Consider the following 20,752-nt stretch of genomic DNA (forward strand, 5'->3'; position numbering starts at 1 on the left):
TTAGAACTAATGGAAAGTAAATTAATTACAATGGAAATATTCCATAAAAATTGCATATTAATACTGACTAAAGAAAATTAAAACAAAAAAAACCCCCTGTATAATATAACAAAATCTAAAAAAAAAAAAAAACCAAAAACCTATGGAAACAACATTTACAATATATTTAAAAATAATTATAATTTTAAAATAGGTAAAGATCAATTTCCATTAGGTTGAGAACAAAGTATTTGTAAATAACGACAAGAGTACATTTAAGTGAAGCAATGTTTTACATATTGGAAATGATCCTAATAAATAATATAAAAATGTAAATTGGCAAATTACTAGAGTTATTAAATAAAAAGTTGATTTGCTCTAAGTGGAAATGATGTAATAGATACCAGTTATTAAACAAATATTGGTTAGCTTATACTTATCAGGGACAGTTTCCTGCCTTTTATGTCACACTCTGTCTTTATTATATGCTTGGATCATATAACTGGCTGATAAAAAACACTTTACTGTATTTCTCCACTACATTAACTCAATTACTGTTCTTGTTCTCACAGCACCTGTTTGTTAGAGATGAGCTCAAGCAGTTCAGCAGAAGTCAGGCTCCTTCGAACATCTGTGTGTTTGGAGGCACACGACTGGGTTGGTTTGGTACTCATGCCAAGACCAGACCCAAAGCCTGATCCAGCCAGGAGGTGCTTCTGTGGCAATTGGCCCAAAAAAGCTGGAGAAGTAGCTTAATCTTGCACAAGAGGAGGAAGCTGTGCTCTGTTTTTGAAGAATTGGCCAGTGGCTTGGGTTGCTTCTTTTTCTGTTGGATATTTCTTGGTTGCAAGCTACTCCACACTGAGTCCCAGTTTCTGTGTAGTTTGCTATCACATAACAAGCCTGTGAAGGAAAGAAAAAACAAATCAAAGTTTTATTTAGCACACTCAGTTTTGTCCCAACACAAAAATGTAGAGGATTTTTCTTATCTAAATCAGTGATATTCAGGCAGGAAGAGCTTTAAGGGGAAGATAGTAAGATATGATTTCTGATTGTTCCCATGTGATAAGAGGAAAAGGGCATAATTACATGAAATCAGTTTCTGCTCTTTCTTGCTCTAAAAACAGTTGATGGATGAAACAGTTCCCTGGGACAGCCCCGAATGAAGAGAGGAAGGATTTTCAGGCCAAAATGCTTGCGAGCCTTGGGTCTTAGAGAGGACAGACAGAATTCTTCATGCCCTCTCAGATGAGCTCTTTCTGCTGCCCGGTGAGCCGAGGTGGGCTGTGCTGCCCCCGCAGCTCACACAAACTCTCTGCGGAGGAGAGGCAGGACAAGGGCAAGGCGTGTCTGCACAGCAGTGCAGAGCAGATGTGGGGGACCTGCCCACTTTGGGAATCGGCCTCCCTGCTATAAAATACAGCTGGGAGGGTTGTGACACAGAAATCTTGGAGATGCTCAGTCTTTGTGAAAAGGAAAACTGAGTATCTCAGACCTATAAAGTTCCATATGCAGGTGCTTCCAGAGCTGTCATTTTGCCACTCTGGAGGCAGAAACTTAAGGTCCTTTCATTCAGGGGGCTGAGCATCTCCTTTGTGTTCCTGAGCACTTTCAACCCCCTTGAAACACAATAAGTGGGTGTGGGTTTTACATTGCATGCCTTGGCATTTGGATTGTGCAGAAACATTTAAGTGTAAAAAATTAAAATTTCTTACGTTCTACCTTTGACAGGGGACAGTCCTACATTTTATAGGAGCTGGTTTCAGATTGGCTCTAGCACCTCTTGTACCTTGCATTAGCCCTCAGAAGCTACTGCAGATGTAGACCAGTTTGAGTTTGTGCTGTCATTAATTGCTCAGGTATATTCCCAGAATGACAGAAAAAATGAAATCCCTTGAGTAATGAAAAAAAGGATAATGTGCACGAGCAAAGGAAAGATGGTTTGGATTGTGTTAAACAGAAGAAACCTAAGAAAGAGATGAATAGGAGGAAGAAACTTGGCAGGGCTGTGTCCATTGACTGAGAGTATGTTACAATATGTGTGACACACATCTTGCATATATTAGATGTATTATATGCATTTACAGTGTTACTGCATTTTCCCTTGGAAATGTGACTAGCCAATTTTAAACCATGCTTAGATGAACTGATGAAATACAGTAAAAATGGTGCTGTTTTAAATGAATTCAATTCACATTTCCTTCCTAAAAAAAGACTGCCTGTTGCCATTCTCTGAAGGCGCTTGTAGTGGGATGAGCAATATGAATAATTAAGGAAAATGGGTATGTGTGCTCCAAGAGGAGACAATTTTGGTATTGAACATCCTTTATTCTTACATTTCTAAGATGAACTAAAAGGACTTTTCATTTCTCTGGATTCCTCCAGATTTCCCATCCTTAACATTGTACAGCATGCCTTTTCTCCTGTCTTAATGACATCCCAAACTTTTGTTGAAAATAATTGATTGAATTTAAATTTCCTTAAAAGTTTAAGAGGTAATGTTACAGTATAAATTTCCTACCAAACACTAAGTAGGGAAATATCCATTAGTGAAATTAACTACAGTTTCTAGGTAGCTAACAATGTGCAGTATACAGTAGGGCATGGCTAATGAACACTGCAGTGGGTGATATTTCATTATACAAATTAATGCTCACATTTTAATGGGAAAGTCACATAATGAATCTCAGCTTCAGTGACAGCAATTAGAGACACAGATTGTCCCCTTCTGGACAAGGCACTGTTTAGCAATAAGCAGCTGTGTAAAAAGTCTTCAGGTTTACAACGTATATATATGCTTTGGGGGAATTGTGTACAGTTTATATTAATGTACTGAATCTTCCCTGCAAAGTAACAACCATATTTATCTCTCTGCATTTTAACTAAGTAAAGACATGTAAAAGGACTAAATAAATATTGCAGATGAGATATAAATAAAGGAAAATATTCAATTATAAAACTTTATAAAAATTAAAATATTTTATAGTGATGGCAAGTGCACAATTGAAAAATCTTTAATAAAATGAATCAGAACCATCAAAATTCTGTCCTATTACAGGGTAGGGGTAGTTTCATCTTATATAATAGAGAAAAATGACTAGTAAAGGAAAGTAGTAAAGAGAAAAAGTTAACTAGTATTTCTGACAAACAGATTAATTGTGTGGTGAAACATGTGCAGGATCCAAAAATAATCCTACAGAACCTTTGATATTCCATTTGGTTTAAAAAGTGTGAAGTGAATGATTAGAATGATAAAAGAAATTACCGTGTAAGAATAGGCATAATAATGAACTAATTAAACCATACAGCAATTCATTTCTAAAATATCTACTGCACAATGGATAAAATAGGTTATCAATAACTGTTTCAATGGTAAAATAAAAAATGCTGGAAAATGTTTTCAATATTTTCATTAAGCCGTATTCTCTGGAATTATAAGATGTTTGATTTCATTTGCTTTGCATGAAGGCAAACTGTAGCTTGTTAAGAAATGTGTGAGGTTGAATTGCAACTCACATTGTCCCTGAGTGACTGTCACAGCCCCGCTGCAAGTGGGGCAGCCAAGTGTTTGGGGTTGGGGTTCTTGCCCTGGTGCACAGCTGTCACTGTAGTGGGGAACAGCACCACGAGGAGCAGAAGGGCATAATCCACGGACAACTCATGAAATCTTATTTAAAAGCTAAAGGGGAGCATTCAGTGGGGAAAGGGAGTGTGGGGTGCAGAGCAGGGGTGCAGGGCAGATTTTTAAGAAGCTGTATGTTAAATATGAAAAATTAATAAAGAAGCTCACAGCACTAAGTTTAAATAGATCTTTAAGAAGTACAGAAATTTGATAAGGGAAACTAAAAGCAATAGTAAAAATATGTATATGGCTATGAGAGTTATGGAAAATGGGGTAAAATTCTGTATATCTGGCAGGCCAAACAATTGGTATCTTGCTAATACTGGTCAAGAACAGATAAGAAATTATCAACCATGGTATAGAAGACTAAATACTCTTCTGCTGTGTTCTCAGAAAGAAGCATGATGGTTTTCATAAGCATTTTCCAATGATACAATTGCGCTCCCATTAAGTAATGAGGCTGTTATGCTGTAGCCCACTGCATTTTAATATTTTTTAGAATGAATGAGACTGGATAACTTAAAGATAAAATCTTTAAAACCCTGACTGAAGAGCTCTCCAAGTCGTTAAAGTTCATTGAAAAAAAACCCCAAAAACCATCTTGGAACATAGAGCAAGATCCAGAGCACTCATGGTAGTAAAAAAAGCTCTGGCTATTCTTGTATTTCCCAAAAAAAAGAATATTAAGACCTTGAAATTAGGACTACCCTGACATAAATTTGGGGTAAAATTGCGGAATGAATTTGTTAACTAACTGAAAATTGGTAGCATAGTTAATTTAATTTTATTTTATGAAAGGAAGTTTTATCAAGTTTCTTCTCATAAAAGTAGCTTGTTCTATATGACAGTCCTGCCAACAACAACAACAAACAACAACAACAAAACAACCACACTAAAAATCCCCCCAAAATCAGTATACAGATATGAAATGGCACATAAACTGCCAGTTCCACAGCAGTGCTTTCAGCTCTGACTATTTGGTATTTCATCATTATTTGGAAGACTATATAAAAATCACTGTTGATAAAATTTACCAATGGCACAAAAATGGTAAGATGCTAAAAATCATGGGGAGGCACTGATTAGTCACTTAGTCAAGTGGGCTCTTTTCAACAATATGAATTTTAAATCAGCAATATGTAAAGGAAAAAATACTAGAGGTACTGATGAAATGGGCCTGGGACTGTGGCAGGGAAGCAACAGAATACGAGCTGTTAGTTGATTGCTAAATCTACAGATGTAAACACAGTTTTGGACTGTATATAATTGCTTTGAAGTTGAAATTTCATCAAAGCTTTAGTGGGTACCCATAATTTAAAAGGACACTGAAAAATTAGGAAGGATGTTCCACTCAAGGGTGAGAGAAGGTGAAGAAGTGACTATTTTGCTGTCTGCAAATACCTTCCTCAGGAAATAGACTTTTTAATTTAAAAAAAATCTGTTCAATCTAACAGGGAAAAATGTAGCAATGTTCAGTAGTAGGAAACAGGCACTGGAAAAATTCAAGCTAGAAATAAGGCACACATTTTGATCAGTGAAAATACATAATCAGTCAAACAGTTTACCAAGGGACGTGTTGGAGTCTTATTCACTGCTATTGTTGAAACAAAACTTTTTTAAACTAAAACAAGTAAGTTTTGTTTCAAAATGTAGTTACGCTCTGATGCCAGAATTATCATGTGAGGATCTTTGGCTTGTGTTGTAGAACAGATAAGACTAGATGATCATAATTGTCCCTTCTGGCCTTAAAATCTGTAAATCTAGTTATAAGCTGGCTGTGGTCTCCTTGCACAGCCCGTAGCAGATGGTTCCCCTGACCAGTAGGGTCAGATTTTGTTCTGAGCAGGACTGGGGATCTCCTGCACAGGTTATACAGCTGGGTTGTTTATAAACCTGCTATACAAATAGACCTGTTTCTACTGGGCAACATGTCTGTTTTCAGTTATCTACCAAGTTTTTGTGCAGATTTTACAAGCAGCATTGAATTTTTATTGTTTTACTTTATCCTGATATAAAATAGTTCCCCTGAGATATCTTGTCTCTTGTAAACCAGAGCAGTAGGTAGAGCAGAACTGTGATTTTGCTGCCCAGATAAGGTACTCCTATAAGATTTTTTGTTTCCCTTAATTGTACATGCTGGAATGTTCTCTCATCCTACTCCATTGTGAAAAATTTTGCAGGGATGCAAACAGGGCCAGAGAATTAGCAAGATCAGGGTGGCCATTGCCTTTGTGAACAATGAAAAATGACTCCTGGATATGAAATGCAGAAAATTATTTTGAAAAAGTCATGTTCCCTCACTCCTACATGGCAACGTTAATTTATGTGAACTGATATTAAGTGTTAAATAACTCATCCAGACACTGCTCTTGGCAATAATACCAGGGTAGTCATTACACTGGCATGAATTCTCTGAAACCTTTCCTCAAAGTATGAGACACAAACAGGTTGTCTTCTAACAAGAATCATAGCCTACCTCCTTGTCCCCTGCAGTGTCCTTTGGACATATACTACCGCATTCGCTGATAGAATCCTGAAAATTAGTGTCCTTTGGGTTTTCCATTGAAACTGGCTTGGTTTGAGGTGAAACTGGGATTTTTCCCACAGCAGTTTATAACTCTGTTTTGTCATTTGTACAGGGTCTTACACAGGGTGTAGCTGGTTATTAATTTGAATGGATGAAGTAGCATCTAAATAACTGCACAATTACTGAATTTAGGAAATACTGACAGAGTAAATTAAAAAGATTCAAAGATGATTGACTCCATCCTACTCCCTTCTCCCAGTGCCTGCCCTTGAAATAGCAGCATTTAAGACTGCTTTGAAGTAAACTAACCACTGCCAGTATTTGGATCTGGAAGAGAAGAGTGAGGTTTTGAATAGCTCTCTTTCAACAATGTTATTTGGCCAGTCCTGTGTTGCAAAGGTGGCACAGTGTGTTACTACACTGAGTTTAATTTCAGACCTTCAGCTTTAGATCTCATTTCTAGCCATGCAAGGGGTGGGAGCACCACAGAGGCAGCACACCAAGGCTGGGTTAGATCTGAACTTTTTATCACACTGTCTCAGTCAGTGTCTTCTTTCAGTCCAATGCTTATGGCACTGGTGGCTAGCTGTGTGCAGATCTCTGCTGAAAGGAAGCTCACTCCGTGGAGAGGCCTTAGAGCAGAAAATGGAATGACTTCAAGGCTTAGCAATTCAGAATAAGAGTATGTTGTGCCCAGGGCTTTAGACTGGAGGTACTTTTAGAAGTACAAAATAGAACTAGTATTTTCTCTAGTTAGCATTTTTTAACTTACTTGTACCCATTTTTACATATGGATACTGCTTTAAGCAGTTTCTGCATGTTTTTAGCAACATCAGTACAGCCTATATTGCAAATTTCTCCTTCTCCCTGCAATAGTTCTCCAGCAGTTGACACAGTGCCTGAAATGCTGGGACACACTTTTTGATGGTGCCACTTGATGTGCAATGCAAACACACTGAACTATCATTAGAATAAAAGGAAGTGCTCAATATAATTGTGTTAAAGATTTCCGTAAAGGCATAGGGGATGCTGAGGAAGAGCTTTTCAATTAAGAGGAGTGAAAATTCAAAAGTGAGAACATTTAACCCTGTAAAGTCTGGCACTTGTTTTTCACCAGTCTCATTATGTCTTAGGCAACACTTGAACTACTTAAGTCATGGTAGAGGCCACTCGTGACTGCTGACAGTAACTGGTGGGACAAGTATCAGAACAACTGAAAGTGGCTCAAAAAATACTGCAGCGTGCAGATGCTGTAAACCCAGCATTCCTGTCTGTCCCCATTCTGACTGGCAGCACAGCTGTCAGAGTTTGCACACTCCCAAACAGCCCTGCAGAAATGCAAACAAATAGACAGCCACTGTCTTTTGTCCCCTTGTCCCTACACTCAAAGGCCTGCAATGGGGTTGTGTGTGCTCAGGTGCCCACCTGGGACCACAGAAGCCCAGACAGGTGTGATCCATTTCAGGTTCGTGGTTCAGTAGGAACTGGCTTTTTTTGCACAACTCCCACTAAACGCAGCCCCTGCTCCTCATCGGTGAAGTGCCAGAGCTTAATTAGGTGATTGGGAAAGACTCAGAAGTTTCATTGAAATGTTTAAATCTGATTTCTTCTGTTAAGCTGTGTGGACTGAGGCCTAAAGCATGAACCATGCTAATTACTACATCTCCCTCTGCTGAGCACCTCTTGTTTGAGGTTCTGTGCTTTTCTCCTCTAAAAAGGTCGACTGATGTGGTTTGATATAAAGCTCTCATATCTCACCGTTTAGCTTTAGGATTACATTATGGATTTAGAATTTCCACTGCTTGTAAGGTACTTCAGCCCTGGCTGGACTGCAGCATGTATCCAGCCCCTGTTCATGGTCAGTGAGCTCTCGTGCAGCGCTCCATGGCCATGGGAGTGTTCCGGGCTTGCATCTCATTAGTAAATTCCTGCGATCACTGAGAGCAGCCGCTTCCCAAGTATTTACCAGCCCTTCAATTGAGCCTGTACATTAAATAACAGAAGTTTGAAAGCCTTTCGGTTTTGTTTTTAGCAGATTTTGAGGTTATTTGAAAACGGATAAATTTCCAGCTGGTTTGGTGAACTACATAATATTATACAGCATTTTTACTGTGGAGGAAGATTTCAAAACAAATGTTTCCATTATACCATTTGGAGAGGCTTGCCTTTGTCTTTTTTATCATTTAGGAAAAAAAAAAGCTACCTAGAGAAAACAGTTTCTTTTTCTTGCCGAGCTCCCTCATAGAAACAGTTGCCAGTATTGACAGCTTGCAGATCTTTCAGATTTCTGTCTCTTTTAGTGAGGATTTCGGTATTTCTTCCTTTAAAAGAAATTCTGCATTGCTAAAAATGCTCTGCAAAAATTTAGGTATACTTTTGCTTAGATGTACATTCTTTTTGGATATGTCAATATTTATTATATATATAAAATCTTCTGCCTATTTGAAAGTATAGGAAGAACAATAAAAGTTTAGTGTGGGCTTCAAATATTTATTTAATTCACGGAAATCATCTTATATGTTTTAAAACTCTATTCAAGCCAAACCTAGAAAAGTGCTTATGGGAGGTAAATTACACATTTTACTACTCGAGCATTAGAAATGTCATTAGTACAAAATTAAAGGACTGCAAAATCCAGTAGATAATACTAATTTCAAATACAGAAACGGAATATATTTTGTACTTCTTATTACTCGATTTCTTTTTTACTGACTACTTTTTATTTTAACTATATGTTCTTATATGCTGCAATCATAATGTAGTGTAATGATATTAATATTTTATAGAATCTGTATTTATAGTTCTTTATTTAGAAACAATGCAGTAGGTCTGCAGATCTTTGAATCCTTCTGGAATGGTGCCCTCCAAATAATGATAAATTACTTGTGCAGTATGCCATTTGCTAATTATATCCATGATTTACTGCAGAGCAAGACTTAAATCATTCATTTCAGTCTTGCGTAACAGTGCCATAAAATTTTTAGGTTTAAAAATGGTTTCCATGTGTATAATTTAAACAAATTTTAGAGCAATTGTATACACAAAATATTGCAACCATCCATTTGTTACATTCTTTGTCTCCCTTTTTTTTAAACTTGTACTTTTAATGATTACTGTGGTTGAAATTGTTATGCTTCATTTTCATAATCATAGCTTTTAATTCTACAACAGTTTTCTACATGTTAGATTAAGAAAAGGATGGCTAATTGTGTGTAGATACCATGTCATTCCTGAATAGCCCCACATTCTAGAAACCCATTTTAGAAATACTCAGTTTATGAATTAGTCTTCGATTAAAGGCGTTTCTTTTTTAAAAGTGAATTATTAGTACCAAGATCTTCTTGTTTTTAAGCAGCTAATGCTGATTTTTTAGTTTCTTCACTCATCCGTACACCAAAGTACAGTTAACTCTCTTTATATTTTGTTCTTTGTCCACACCTATAGGTGAGAAGCCTTACAAGTGTCCACATTGTGACTATGCTGGTACTCAATCTGCATCCCTCAAATACCACTTGGAACGACACCATCGGGAGCGACAGAACGGAGCAGGGCCACTCTCTGGGCAGAGTGCAAGTCAAGAACACAAAGATGAGACACCAAGTAAAAGTTCTGTGTTTATTAGACCGGACATATTGCGAGGAGCCTTCAAGGGACTTCCTGGTATTGACTTCCGAAGTGGCATGGTCTCACAGCAGTGGACGTCAGGAATGTTGTCTTCTGGAGATCAGCAAGGACAAGCAGCTGGCATGTCATCTGAAGGATCTGCAGAAAATATGAAGGGTTCAGACATATCTTCCAAAGGAACACACTTCTCTGAACTTGGCCGTGCTTACCAGAATATGGTCGGGAACGGTGTGAACTTTCAAGGGTCTTTGCAAGCTTTCATGGACAGCTTTGTCCTAAGTTCTTTGAAGAAAGAAAAAGAAATGAAGGACAAAGCTCTCTCAGATCTGCTTTCAGCAAAAGCTCTGGGCTCAGATGGTGGTGAGGAGAAGATAAATAGCAAGTCCTCACAGCGGAAAACAGAAAAGTCGCAATACGAACCTCTGGACTTGTCGGTAAGGCCCGATGCAGCCTCTCTGCCAGGTTCCTCTGTCACTGTACAAGACAACATTGCTTGGCATGGTTGCTTATTTTGTTCTTTTACAACTTCATCCATGGAACTTATGGCTCTGCACCTCCAGGCCAATCACTTGGGCAAGGCTAAACGTAAAGACAACATCATAGGCAACAACAAAGACCAGTCTAGAGAAGTTTCAGCCGCGGTGAACAAAGTGAGCTTGCTCCCCTCTTCTGTGCAGTCCAGCAAGGAGGCAGGAGTTTCAAACATGCTGAGCCAGCTGGACTCGGCTTCTGAGAAAATGACCCAAGGACAAAATAAAGAGACCCTGGGAGAGCAAAAGAGCACTGCCTGGCCGAGCCACATGGAATCCACTTTTTGTAATTTTACAACAGACTTCTATAAGCAGTTCGGTGTTTATCCTGGTGTTATTGGCACGGGAACACAAAATTCTTGCACCAGTAATGAATCCGAAAGAAAAACACAATCCGAAGATGACCCAAATATTCTGCTCTCTGACTCTGTAAATAAAAGTGCTACTGATGACCTTTCTGACATAGCTTCATCTGAGGATATGGAATCTTCCAAGGAAGAAAACATTGAAGATGAGGACATTGACACAGAACCAGATATTATGAATAAGCAGTTGTCTGCCATAAATAAAGAAAGCAGTGAAGGAGGCGACAATATACAAAGTGCAGTCACCTCACAACCCACACAAGGGCTTGTATCACCGCTGCCGCAAGCTTCAGAAAAGCAGTGGCACAGTCAGAATCTTCTCTCCTCACATGAAACTGCACAAGGAGTGATGAAACCCGAACAAGTTCAGGGTCCGCAGGTCCTGGAGAAGCAGATGAACATGTTGTCAGTCCTAAGAGCTTACAGCTCTGATGGCTTAGCAGCCTTTAATGGACTTGCAAGTAGCACAGCAACTAGTGGATGTATCAAGAGACCTGACTTGTGTGGTAAGTTTTAGACCTTCTTTTAGACCATTTCAGAAAACACTTGTGCAGAATCATGAAGCTGCTCTTTAAATATAATTAGTCATGTTTGTTAGTAATACATTTTTTTAAATGTTAAAACCTGTGGGCCAAATTCTAGTCCTATATGTGGTCTACTCCATTGAAATCAGCAGTGCTGCATGCATACTTAAACAGGATTTTAGAAAGAACTTGCTTTTTAAACTAGAGTAGCAGCAATATAGACTATCTGTGCTAGTGGCATCGGAAGGGGATACTTACTGCTTTAGCATACTCAAAGGAGGAAAAAGTTTTAAAAAATTTACATGGTAACTTGCAAACTTTTCAGTATTTTGATACAAGAACCCAAGAAAAACACTGGATTCTTTGCCAAGCGAACCTTGCTTTCTCTCTTTTTTCTTTTTTTCCCCCTTTCTTTCTTTGGATTAATGAAATCAAAGGCCAAGTGCATGGAATGCGTCTACCTGTGTTGAACAGACTTTATTTTTTCTTTCTTTTATTTTCTTTCCCTCCTTCTTTTTCTTTTTTTTTTTTAATTATAATTTTCTGGTTTGGTTCAATGGCACACATGCAGTACTTGCCCTTGACCATTTTCACTATTCTAACCAACAGTTGTGTAAATTGCAATTTGCCTAACTAAGAATATGCCTCCAGGTAATTAAAATAATAGCACACCAAACAAACAAAACCTCCTTTTACCCTTTTCAGTCTCTAATTTACAAAACCGCAGTTTTACTTCCTCATATCACACACCTCATATTTACAAAAATTTAAGTTAAATCTATTTGGAACAAATGAGATCGAGGATTTTTTTTTCAATTTATCTCCTATTTTGTCAGCACGGTGTTTGTTTGAAAGAGATTTTAGAGCGTAAATCCTTTGAAAAACAGTATCACTTTAAAAAGCAGAGTCAGCAAAGGACACAAAAACTTCAGTAATGTTCACTTCACTTAACCTTCAAACTCATCAGAAAACTCATTGTCAGAGCTCAACATGCATAATAAAATGTATTCAAGTTAAAAAAAAAAGAAGAGAAAACATTATCAACAGTTTTAAAGCCTGACAATTTAAAACGAAACCCTCAATCTGCAAGCACTTAACAGTAGTTCCTCTGGTTAACTTAAGGTTGGTGGGAGCTTTGTTTGACTTTACTGGCGGAGTGTAGATGCTCAAAGCCATAACCCCTTCTCTAGGCCCCTCTCTGCTTTTCCACATGTAGTAGTTGATCTGATAAAAAAGTCTGATTTCTACACACAAAGTTTATCTCGCTTGTATCCTTAGAGCATTGTGACTTCACAATATTGTCATTACTTTAACCAATATCTGCTCAAGTATCCATGTGGCCTTACTTGTAAACTTCTGTGTCTCAGTGCACTAAGAACCAATTTAGGTAGTTGGAAATATTTCAGATCCTTAAAAATCAGCATTATTGAAAAGAGGTGATTTAATTTGAAGCAGGTAAAATCCTACTTGGATTTTTTATTCCATTTGTGGACTACAATCAATTAACAAAAAAGAAAAAAAATACAGAAGAGAAATTACTGTCTAAACAAAAGTAAAAAAATTGGAAAACTAAGATTAGTTGCTTTGTGCAAAATTTCTTTATGCTTTTTCACAGGCATAAGATTTTTAAAACAACAACAGAAAAAACCTGTAATATTATTATTGAAATGAGGTCATGTTATTTCCATTAGTTTTTTGTTTCATCTTCCAATCAGTTCAACAGACATTTTGTGATAGCTTGAGTTTATATGATTTTAAAGACCATATCCCTTTCACAAGCTCTGCCCAGTGATAATGGATTTGACTTGAAGTATGAAGGAAAAAAAGAAACAACAGAAGCTTCTCTGTTCTACTTTTTAAGCCATTTTTTAATCGAAAATGCAGTGGGAGTCCTTCCGTCCCCCCCCTCCAAAAATAGCTTTTTAAAATTCTTTTCTGTCATTCTACTGGTGTTTGCAGAAGTATAAAGGTTGACTATTTAAATACATTATTTCATTTTTCTCAATATCTCACAGCAAAAGTGGATGAGTATGAACAATCCCCATGTCAGTAGCTTTTTTTTTTTTTTGTTTGATTGGCTTGGACACCACCCACTTGAAAGTAGTGTTTTTGGGGGAGTTTTCATTTTCTCAGTGACATTTTATACTGTGAAATCACACTCCATCTGTGCATGTTAGTGTGGGGAATCCCACCTGATGTTTCTGCACTTGCCGATTAGCAATCAGGAGCACCCTGTTCATTTATTAGCCTTCCTTCCTTTCCTCCTGCATGAAGCCCATGACCAGTCATGGTTCCCTTTGTCTCTCCTACTGCCTGGGAGATCAGAAAACTTGAGACACACCTCCAGCATCCGATTTCAGGGCATGATTCTCATGTTCCTTTTGTGTTTGGGGAGACTCCGTGCATTTGCGTTCCTTTTTACAGCCAGTGATGTGTGTGTTGTTGACATCTCAAGAGAAAACATTGATGCATTGGATAACAGTCCTTGCACACTCAGAGAGCAAGGCATAGTGCTCTTTCTGTAGTCAGAATACAGAGGAAATAAAATTGAAATAAAATATTTCAGCTTCAGTAAGATGAGATTGCATCTTTTGCTGGCATGCTAATTGAGTTGAATTTCTGGCTGCCTAAAAAACAAGCTGGGTTATTCAGTGATCCATGTGGATCACTTTTAGATGGCAGATTTTACCCTAAGATAGTAGGTCAGGTTTTAAGCAAAAATCTTAGCACAAAAAAAAGTTTAGTTTCTAGAGGAGAATGCCACCAACTCACATTGTTGTTTTGGAAAGTCACTGCACATGTGGAAGCAGTCCTCAGTTTCCCTATAATGGAGAATGAGAGATTGATGATGTACACAAAATTCATTTATGCTCCTATCGTGCTTCAGGCTGTAGGGATGAAAGACACAATTAGGAAAGAACCATAATTACTGCATAATAAAGAAATTTTCATGTCAAAATGCTGCTGAGAGAAAAATCACAAATTTTTGTAATATTTCTCCTTATATAGCAGAATGAACAGAAAGAAAAAAGAGCACTGATAATTTTACAGTTACATCTGAACTGTACTTGGTTTTGGAGTCTCAGGTGATTCTACCCAGGAGCGGATCTTGTTAATCTTTGCTGGCACTCATTTCCTAAGAAGATGATAGGCCTTTCCTTGCTGCTTGGCAGCAAGTAGCCCAGTGGGGAGGGGAGACCCAAGGTGATGGCTTCATGGCTTGGTAGCTGTCTTGAGCATCTGTGTACTCTGCTTTCACAGCCCTTGCTGATTTGACAAGTTAAGCTTGGAGATTCTAGATCTATTTTGTATTTGAGTTTTGAAAGATCTGTTTTCCTTTCGATTTGTGCTCTTCTCTTTTTCTGCTTGTCTTCCCATATACCTGTAGTTGTATCACAATAATGTTCTACCTTCTGTTCCGATGCATTAATTTACTTGTGATTTGTGCACAAGACCCTTTATGACAAGACTCTATCCCTTCTCTCTCTCTTCCGCTTTTAATTTCTCTGCTTTGTGACCAAGATGGTAAAATTTCCCTACTTGCATTTGCTACTTGGGAAGTACTTAGGCTTTCAAAAGAGAGCTGATGGGCTGCAGAACTGTTGGCCAGAGATGGTCCTGGGCGTTAACTGGCTGCTTAATGGGTTAGTGCTATTGAATCCACACTTAATGATGTCCAAAAGTATTAGTTCCATGTTGTCTCTAAATCTAATTTGCTTCCATTCATGCTTGCTTTCCACTGCAATTAGTGCTGTTTTCTCCTGCACAGGCTCCACCCCATTATCACTTCATCCACTGTATGAAAACAGGGCAGGGCCCCTCTGATGCATGGGAGCAGCTTTGGAGTTCTGCAAAGGGCTGAGCACTTTCAGTTTCCTTTGCAGCAGAAAGCTTTCAGCATTGGACAGAATTATTAAAATGTTCAGCATTGTAACTTTCTGAAATACCTTCCAAATGTGGAACTGCAGCGCAGACAAGAGGGCTGGGCAAGGGGAAGATCAATTGTGGCAGATTATTACAGCTTTATTGTCATGTAATTATAGTGCTCTACCCCAATGTTTAAATAGTGAATTTAGTTATTGTAAATTGCTTATTGCCACAGGTGTCAAAACCAAAAAAATCATAATGCTAACCCCGTCAGAACTACCACCAACACATGAAACACGGAAAAAGATTTTTAATTATTTGTGATGGCTTCACCTGAATCCTTATTGCAGAGCTTTAAAATTACAAAATCCATATTAAGAAGCAAAAGGCCTGATATATCCAAGCCCTAGGACAGCTGCAAGGCAATGGAAGGTCATCCTACTGCAGCAAATTGTAGTACTGCCCATTTAAAGTATCGTGTAATGCACTTAAGGAACGCTTTGTCCTGATCTGTAGTTGGAGGACTAACCAGAATATTCTTTTCCTTCAAGGCAGAATGAAATGATATGGAAGTTTTACAGCAGACTTTTCTTTACCCCATTATTGTGCTTTTGAAGAGGTTTGTTAGTTTCAGTTAGGAGGTCCAAGGCCAGCTTTTAGAGTATAAACTGTTCTGCTGAACAGGAGATCAGCACCTCGGCCCCTGCCTGGGTTTCAGACACACTTCTGGATGTCACAGTGCCATTTGCATGGCAATATCAAACCAAACTCATATGGCTTGCTTCCTTTTTTTAATTAACTGGGAATGCCAGTGATCCAGTGAAGTTTGTGTTACTGGATAAAAGGGCTGGTCTGTGAATAGCATTGTATTTGCCAAATGGTTCGCTAGTCATTTCAGTACAAACAAATGGATGGTGTCTGTAAGTCTGCAAACACTGTTGACATTTAGCCTTGTTTATGTTACTTTCCTTTTGCTGCATATTTTTGGCTAGAAGAGATACTGCCTGAATCAACATTGACTTCCTAAGCAGAAGCTAAGGGCCCAGCCTTGCATCCCTCATTCTCGATGAGTAGCACTACTTATATGACTAAGGATTGCAGAATCAGGTCCTGTGTTTGTTTGACTTTAAATTTCATTGCTATTTTCATGTAATTTAATTTGATTGTATTTTGTTGTATCAGAAATCGGTCAGGTGATAATTTCGGTATCACCATTTTGTTTACTGTTGAAAACTTTTAGTTACCATTTTTCATACTGTGGTGTGACATTCCCATTCCATTTATGTTTCTGGAAATTAACCCCTAAAATATCTGATACAGCTAAGTGCTGAGTACCTCCTATTCCCAGAGAGACTGGAGGCATTCAGTCCCTCCTAACACCACATCTGAAAGGGGGATTGTGTTTGCAAAAGGAGGCCTTGGTATGTGCCTTGATTTCAGACATCAGTGGCCAGCCGCAGCAAGGCAAATCCCTAGCACAGAAAGGCTTTTCTTTTCTTTGCAGAGACAAAATAATGATGTAAGCTTAGAGCTGTGTGATTTTTGCTCTAAGTTTCATCTCCCAAACAGTATATTCTTATTGTTTTTGTCATATCCAGGTCAAATTTAAATTATAATTTAGGATTAGGCAGAGGCATAGAGATGTTTCCAGGTCTTTCCAAAGTGAGACAATGCTCTGGTTTGTGTTTTGGTTCAGGAATATACATTCCTGTGTCTGAGGTATAGTATTTCCTATAACTACTCATAAACATGAGCAATCTAGACATTCTTGTAAGTCAAAACTAAGTGTACGATTAATACCTATTAAGAGGCCAATTTTAAACAATTAATTTGACAGCAATTATAATTTTATGTTACAGGCTTTCAGGAATAAATAACCAAATTCATCTTTGTAATCTAAGGAACTTAGGATATCTTTATGCAGAGATGATCTTGTTATGCACAGTATTGCATACCTGGAAATTCTGAGGTTTGCTCCCACCTATCTAGATGCCTGTAGTGTCAGGGATAAATAATTACCTGAGGCTTATTAATTGTTTCAGCAAAGAAAAAAATATATACCTTAAGTGTAAGCATTAATATATGTATACACAATACATCCACAATATATAACAAACCATCATAATAGTACAAAAATAGAGGTCCTGAATATGTTCTGTTATTTATGTGTTTGGCAAGCTTAGGGAATGGACTTTAGTATGAGTGAAAATTCTCTTAACATTTTTAAGGTTATTTATTGTCATTTCTATTTGAGTTTTTAATGGTCCTGTATTTTGTAATGCTTTAGCAGGAAAAAATACTGTAGTTATCTTTTTTCATATTCTTTGAGCAATATTTCTAGCTTAATATATTGTGCCAGGTTTTCCAATATTAACCAAGAAAGACAGTAAAATTCAATGAACAGAACTCTGACATCCACAATTTAAAACCTGTGATTGAAGTGAAATGTGTAAACTTCTAGTGGGTTATCATGTGCTTTGGAATAGAGTATTGTTGGAAGTAATTAGAAAATATATTAAGGTTTCCTGGTAATGAAGGTATGTAAGTTTTAATAATTGTTGCTTTCTGAATAAGTGTCAAACTATATCTTTAAATGTATATGGAGTTACAAGTTAGGTCACTTCTGAATGGAATGTAAAACAATACTAAAATGCTTCAATAACTTATCTCAGTGTTGCTAATAAAAAAAAAAGCTGTTAACCATTAGTGCAGTTTTGAGTCATTTTGTTAATTAATTCAAGAAAACTCTCTGAGAAACTGTTGTACCTTTTGGTAGACCAAAAACCACTCATGCAATCCACAGTTGTTTGATGCTTTGAGAGGCAAACTCTGCAAAGATGCTTGTTGGCCTTGTAAATGATATTTATTAAAAATCCCATCTTTTAAGGCATTAGAATGGTGCCATGTACTGTTAGGCAGGTATATAAGGGGGGGGCATTAGACTTGTTTCCTCTATACCTTGGGAATGTGGGACCAGTTTCTCCTCCGTCACCAGTAAAATCCAGAAGAAATTTTTGTGGATGCCTCAGGGTTGAAAATGAGAAGTGTGGGTGGATTAAGTGTGTGAATATTTGTGCCTGGGTGCTTGGCCAGGGTGAGTCAAATACGGGGTTCTAGTGCTGCAGCTGGAAAGGCAGCCTTAGTGAGCAATGGGTGTGCAAGGCCTATCCCAGTGGAGAAATACCAGGAGCATACAGAGTGATCTTTCTTGGGTAACCTTGCCCAGCCTTACTGAAGTCACAGCTCCAATCCCTCATATAGCCCTGAATGCTCATTCTGGTTTCCCATGGGAAGAATGTGTGATGAGCATCCTGACAATAGCCTCCCTCCCCAGGCCCATGTAGGATTCTCCTGAGGTAAAGCAAGTGTAGGAGAACAAGCAGCCAGCCTTGCCAGTGCCAGTAGCACCACTCAGATCCATGGTAAGTGTTTCCAGGATGGGGTCCATGACAGGTGGCCCGTTGTCCGGAGCACTGCTGAGCATGCAGTGGGAGCTAAAGGAAAACATGTCTGGGGCTCCCAGTGTCACGTCTTCATTAATGTTCTCCCTTCTAAATAGCATATTGGTACTTTTTATTTATTCCACCAAAACACCATGAGTCAGGACCTGACATTTTAGTGTTCTGTGTCATACTGAGAAAAATCTGTGGTTCAGCAGTAGGACAATTATATTATTTTGGAAGGGCTAGAAATAATACAGCATTTGTGAGACAACTGTAACATTTATCCAGACTCAGTGTGAGATTGTTCTTCCTTTTATTTGGAGAGCACTTCCAAAAAAGTATCAACTAGGAGCACAGAAAAAAAAGAAGACAAGAAAAAGTGGCATTTATGATTCCATTTAACCCCCATCGGGTATAATCTCATTTTGTGTAATACCGCTGGCTGTTCCCTGTCTAAACTTCTATGCAGTGAGCTGTGAATATAGTCCTTATTGTCCTGTGGGCAATATGACTAAGGAAAAAATATCTCTGTAATACAATGGAGCATTTGTCTGAATGGCATAACCTAAGGTCCATAACATCAAATCTAAAGTTGTAATTATACAGCTGCAGTCACACCACTCAAGTGAAGGCTGTGTCAGCACTTGTATTATATAAGGAATCCTGTTTTCAAGGGTTGATGAGTCATGTGCAAAAAACATTTATCACTAAACAATTGTTCTGATTGTTCTGAAACAACATCTAGGTATGCGCCTTTCCCCAGCAGGACATGGTCATGTCTTCTGCAATATGCCATGGCATACTTTGCTAATGAGTGCATCTTTTTTGAGCTTGGAAACTACCTAAAAAGTTGGGACTTTATGCAGTTTTATTACTGTCAAAACATAAAGTGGGGAAAAAAAAGAGTGACCAAGGTATTCACTAACAAGGATTGTAACAGGCGAAACTTGTCTTTCTCAGAAATTATAAAATTAGGGTGGTTTTTTTTCCCCAGTTTGTCATCCCCAATTTTGCTTTAAGTTCTTGGATCTGAACACTTCCTTTGAAGGCCCAGTCACAATTTTGGTTTTTGAGCTGCCTTGAAATCAAGCCTCTCCAGCTCAAAGTAACTGTTATTGCCATTTGAAGCAGCCGCACATTTACTGGTGAGGAGCAGACAGGAAAGAAGTTTATTTACAGCAGTGCCACAGAGGTGAACCAGGAGCATTCTGCATCCCTCCCACGTGAATGTAAAAGGATTACACTTAGGATTGAGATCAAATACTGGAAACCACAGCAATTTTCCTACTACATGAAATTTCTAGATAGGTATGCTGGGTGTGAGTGACTTCAGCTAAGAGGGACTCCTGCCCAGAGCAGTGCCATTTACAAACAGGTGTCCCTGGAGGCAGCCCCACATCAGGCATTTGCACCCAAGCTGCCTTGCCCGCCCCATTGTCCGCGGAGCGAGACGAAGGCCAGCCAGTCCCTTTAAGCCGATCTCCTCTGATCCGGGGCGTCTGTAGCGCTGTTCCCTGCATAGAACAGCCATTGTTCAGCTGCAGAGCAACAGTGGGGTAGAGAATAGCATGCCATGCTGGGGATCAGAGACTGAATTGTTCCTTAATTATCTCTTACTGAAGGAAAGACCCAAGGCATATCCCGATATGTGGCATGACTCTGTCAGAACACGAGTCTTTTAAAAAAGATTTGGGGAGAGGGGGATCCAATTCAGAAGCTGGCAATCCTCACTTCTCCTGCAGGTCTACCTGCGATTCACTCACTGACCATGGAAAGAAATAAGTTTTCTGCTTTGGATTCTACATTATGAAATGGAAAATAATAGTACTTATCTCCCTGGTAGGAGTGCTGTGAGGATAAATGAATTAATTAATGTTTGTAAAGCACTTTGAAGATGAAGAACATTATATAAGTCCTCAGTGCACAAATGCTTCCTTCTCTGACATAACTACAGTAAGCTATAAAAATGTACTGATGAAAATAAACACATATTGCAAATATGGGTTGGGTGTGTGCGTGGCTGCGGTGTCCCAGCAGTGTGGGTGGGCCTGACTTCCTGAGCAGCCAGCAAAACCCATCGCCATAACCTCTCTTAGCTCCTGCCCCTGCACAGCAATGGTGCTCAGGGCTCTCTGCAACAGCTTTGGCATGCTTTGACTGTAGTGTCTTTTCACCAAATCCATGGATTTTTACATCGGTGCTCTTTTGGGTGCCAGCTGGGCTGAGCTGCTGGGTTTTGGCCACTACCACATCAAGCCAGCCCCAGCCCCA

The 20,752-nt window shown here is 38.6% G+C and overlaps 1 protein-coding gene across 12 annotated transcripts in view; it reads left to right on the forward strand.

Annotated features, from left to right (window-relative positions):
- Positions 1 to 20,752, forward strand: part of ZNF536 (zinc finger protein 536) — a 344,571-nt gene that overhangs the window by 215,808 nt on the left and 108,011 nt on the right. For 10 of the 12 annotated variants that reach the window (XM_048316550.1, XM_048316551.1, XM_048316547.1 and 7 more), the window contains one exon: positions 9,573 to 11,153. In XM_048316550.1, the coding sequence (XP_048172507.1) occupies positions 9,573 to 11,153 (1,581 nt within the window). Of the gene's footprint in view, positions 1 to 9,572; positions 11,154 to 14,940; positions 17,745 to 20,752 lie in introns of those variants that run through there. The other 2 variants (XM_048316557.1, XM_048316559.1) reach the window with 2 other exon arrangements.

This window comes from Corvus hawaiiensis, chromosome 12 (genome assembly GCF_020740725.1).
Source record: "Corvus hawaiiensis isolate bCorHaw1 chromosome 12, bCorHaw1.pri.cur, whole genome shotgun sequence".
Classification (NCBI taxonomy): Eukaryota; Metazoa; Chordata; class Aves; order Passeriformes; family Corvidae; genus Corvus; species Corvus hawaiiensis.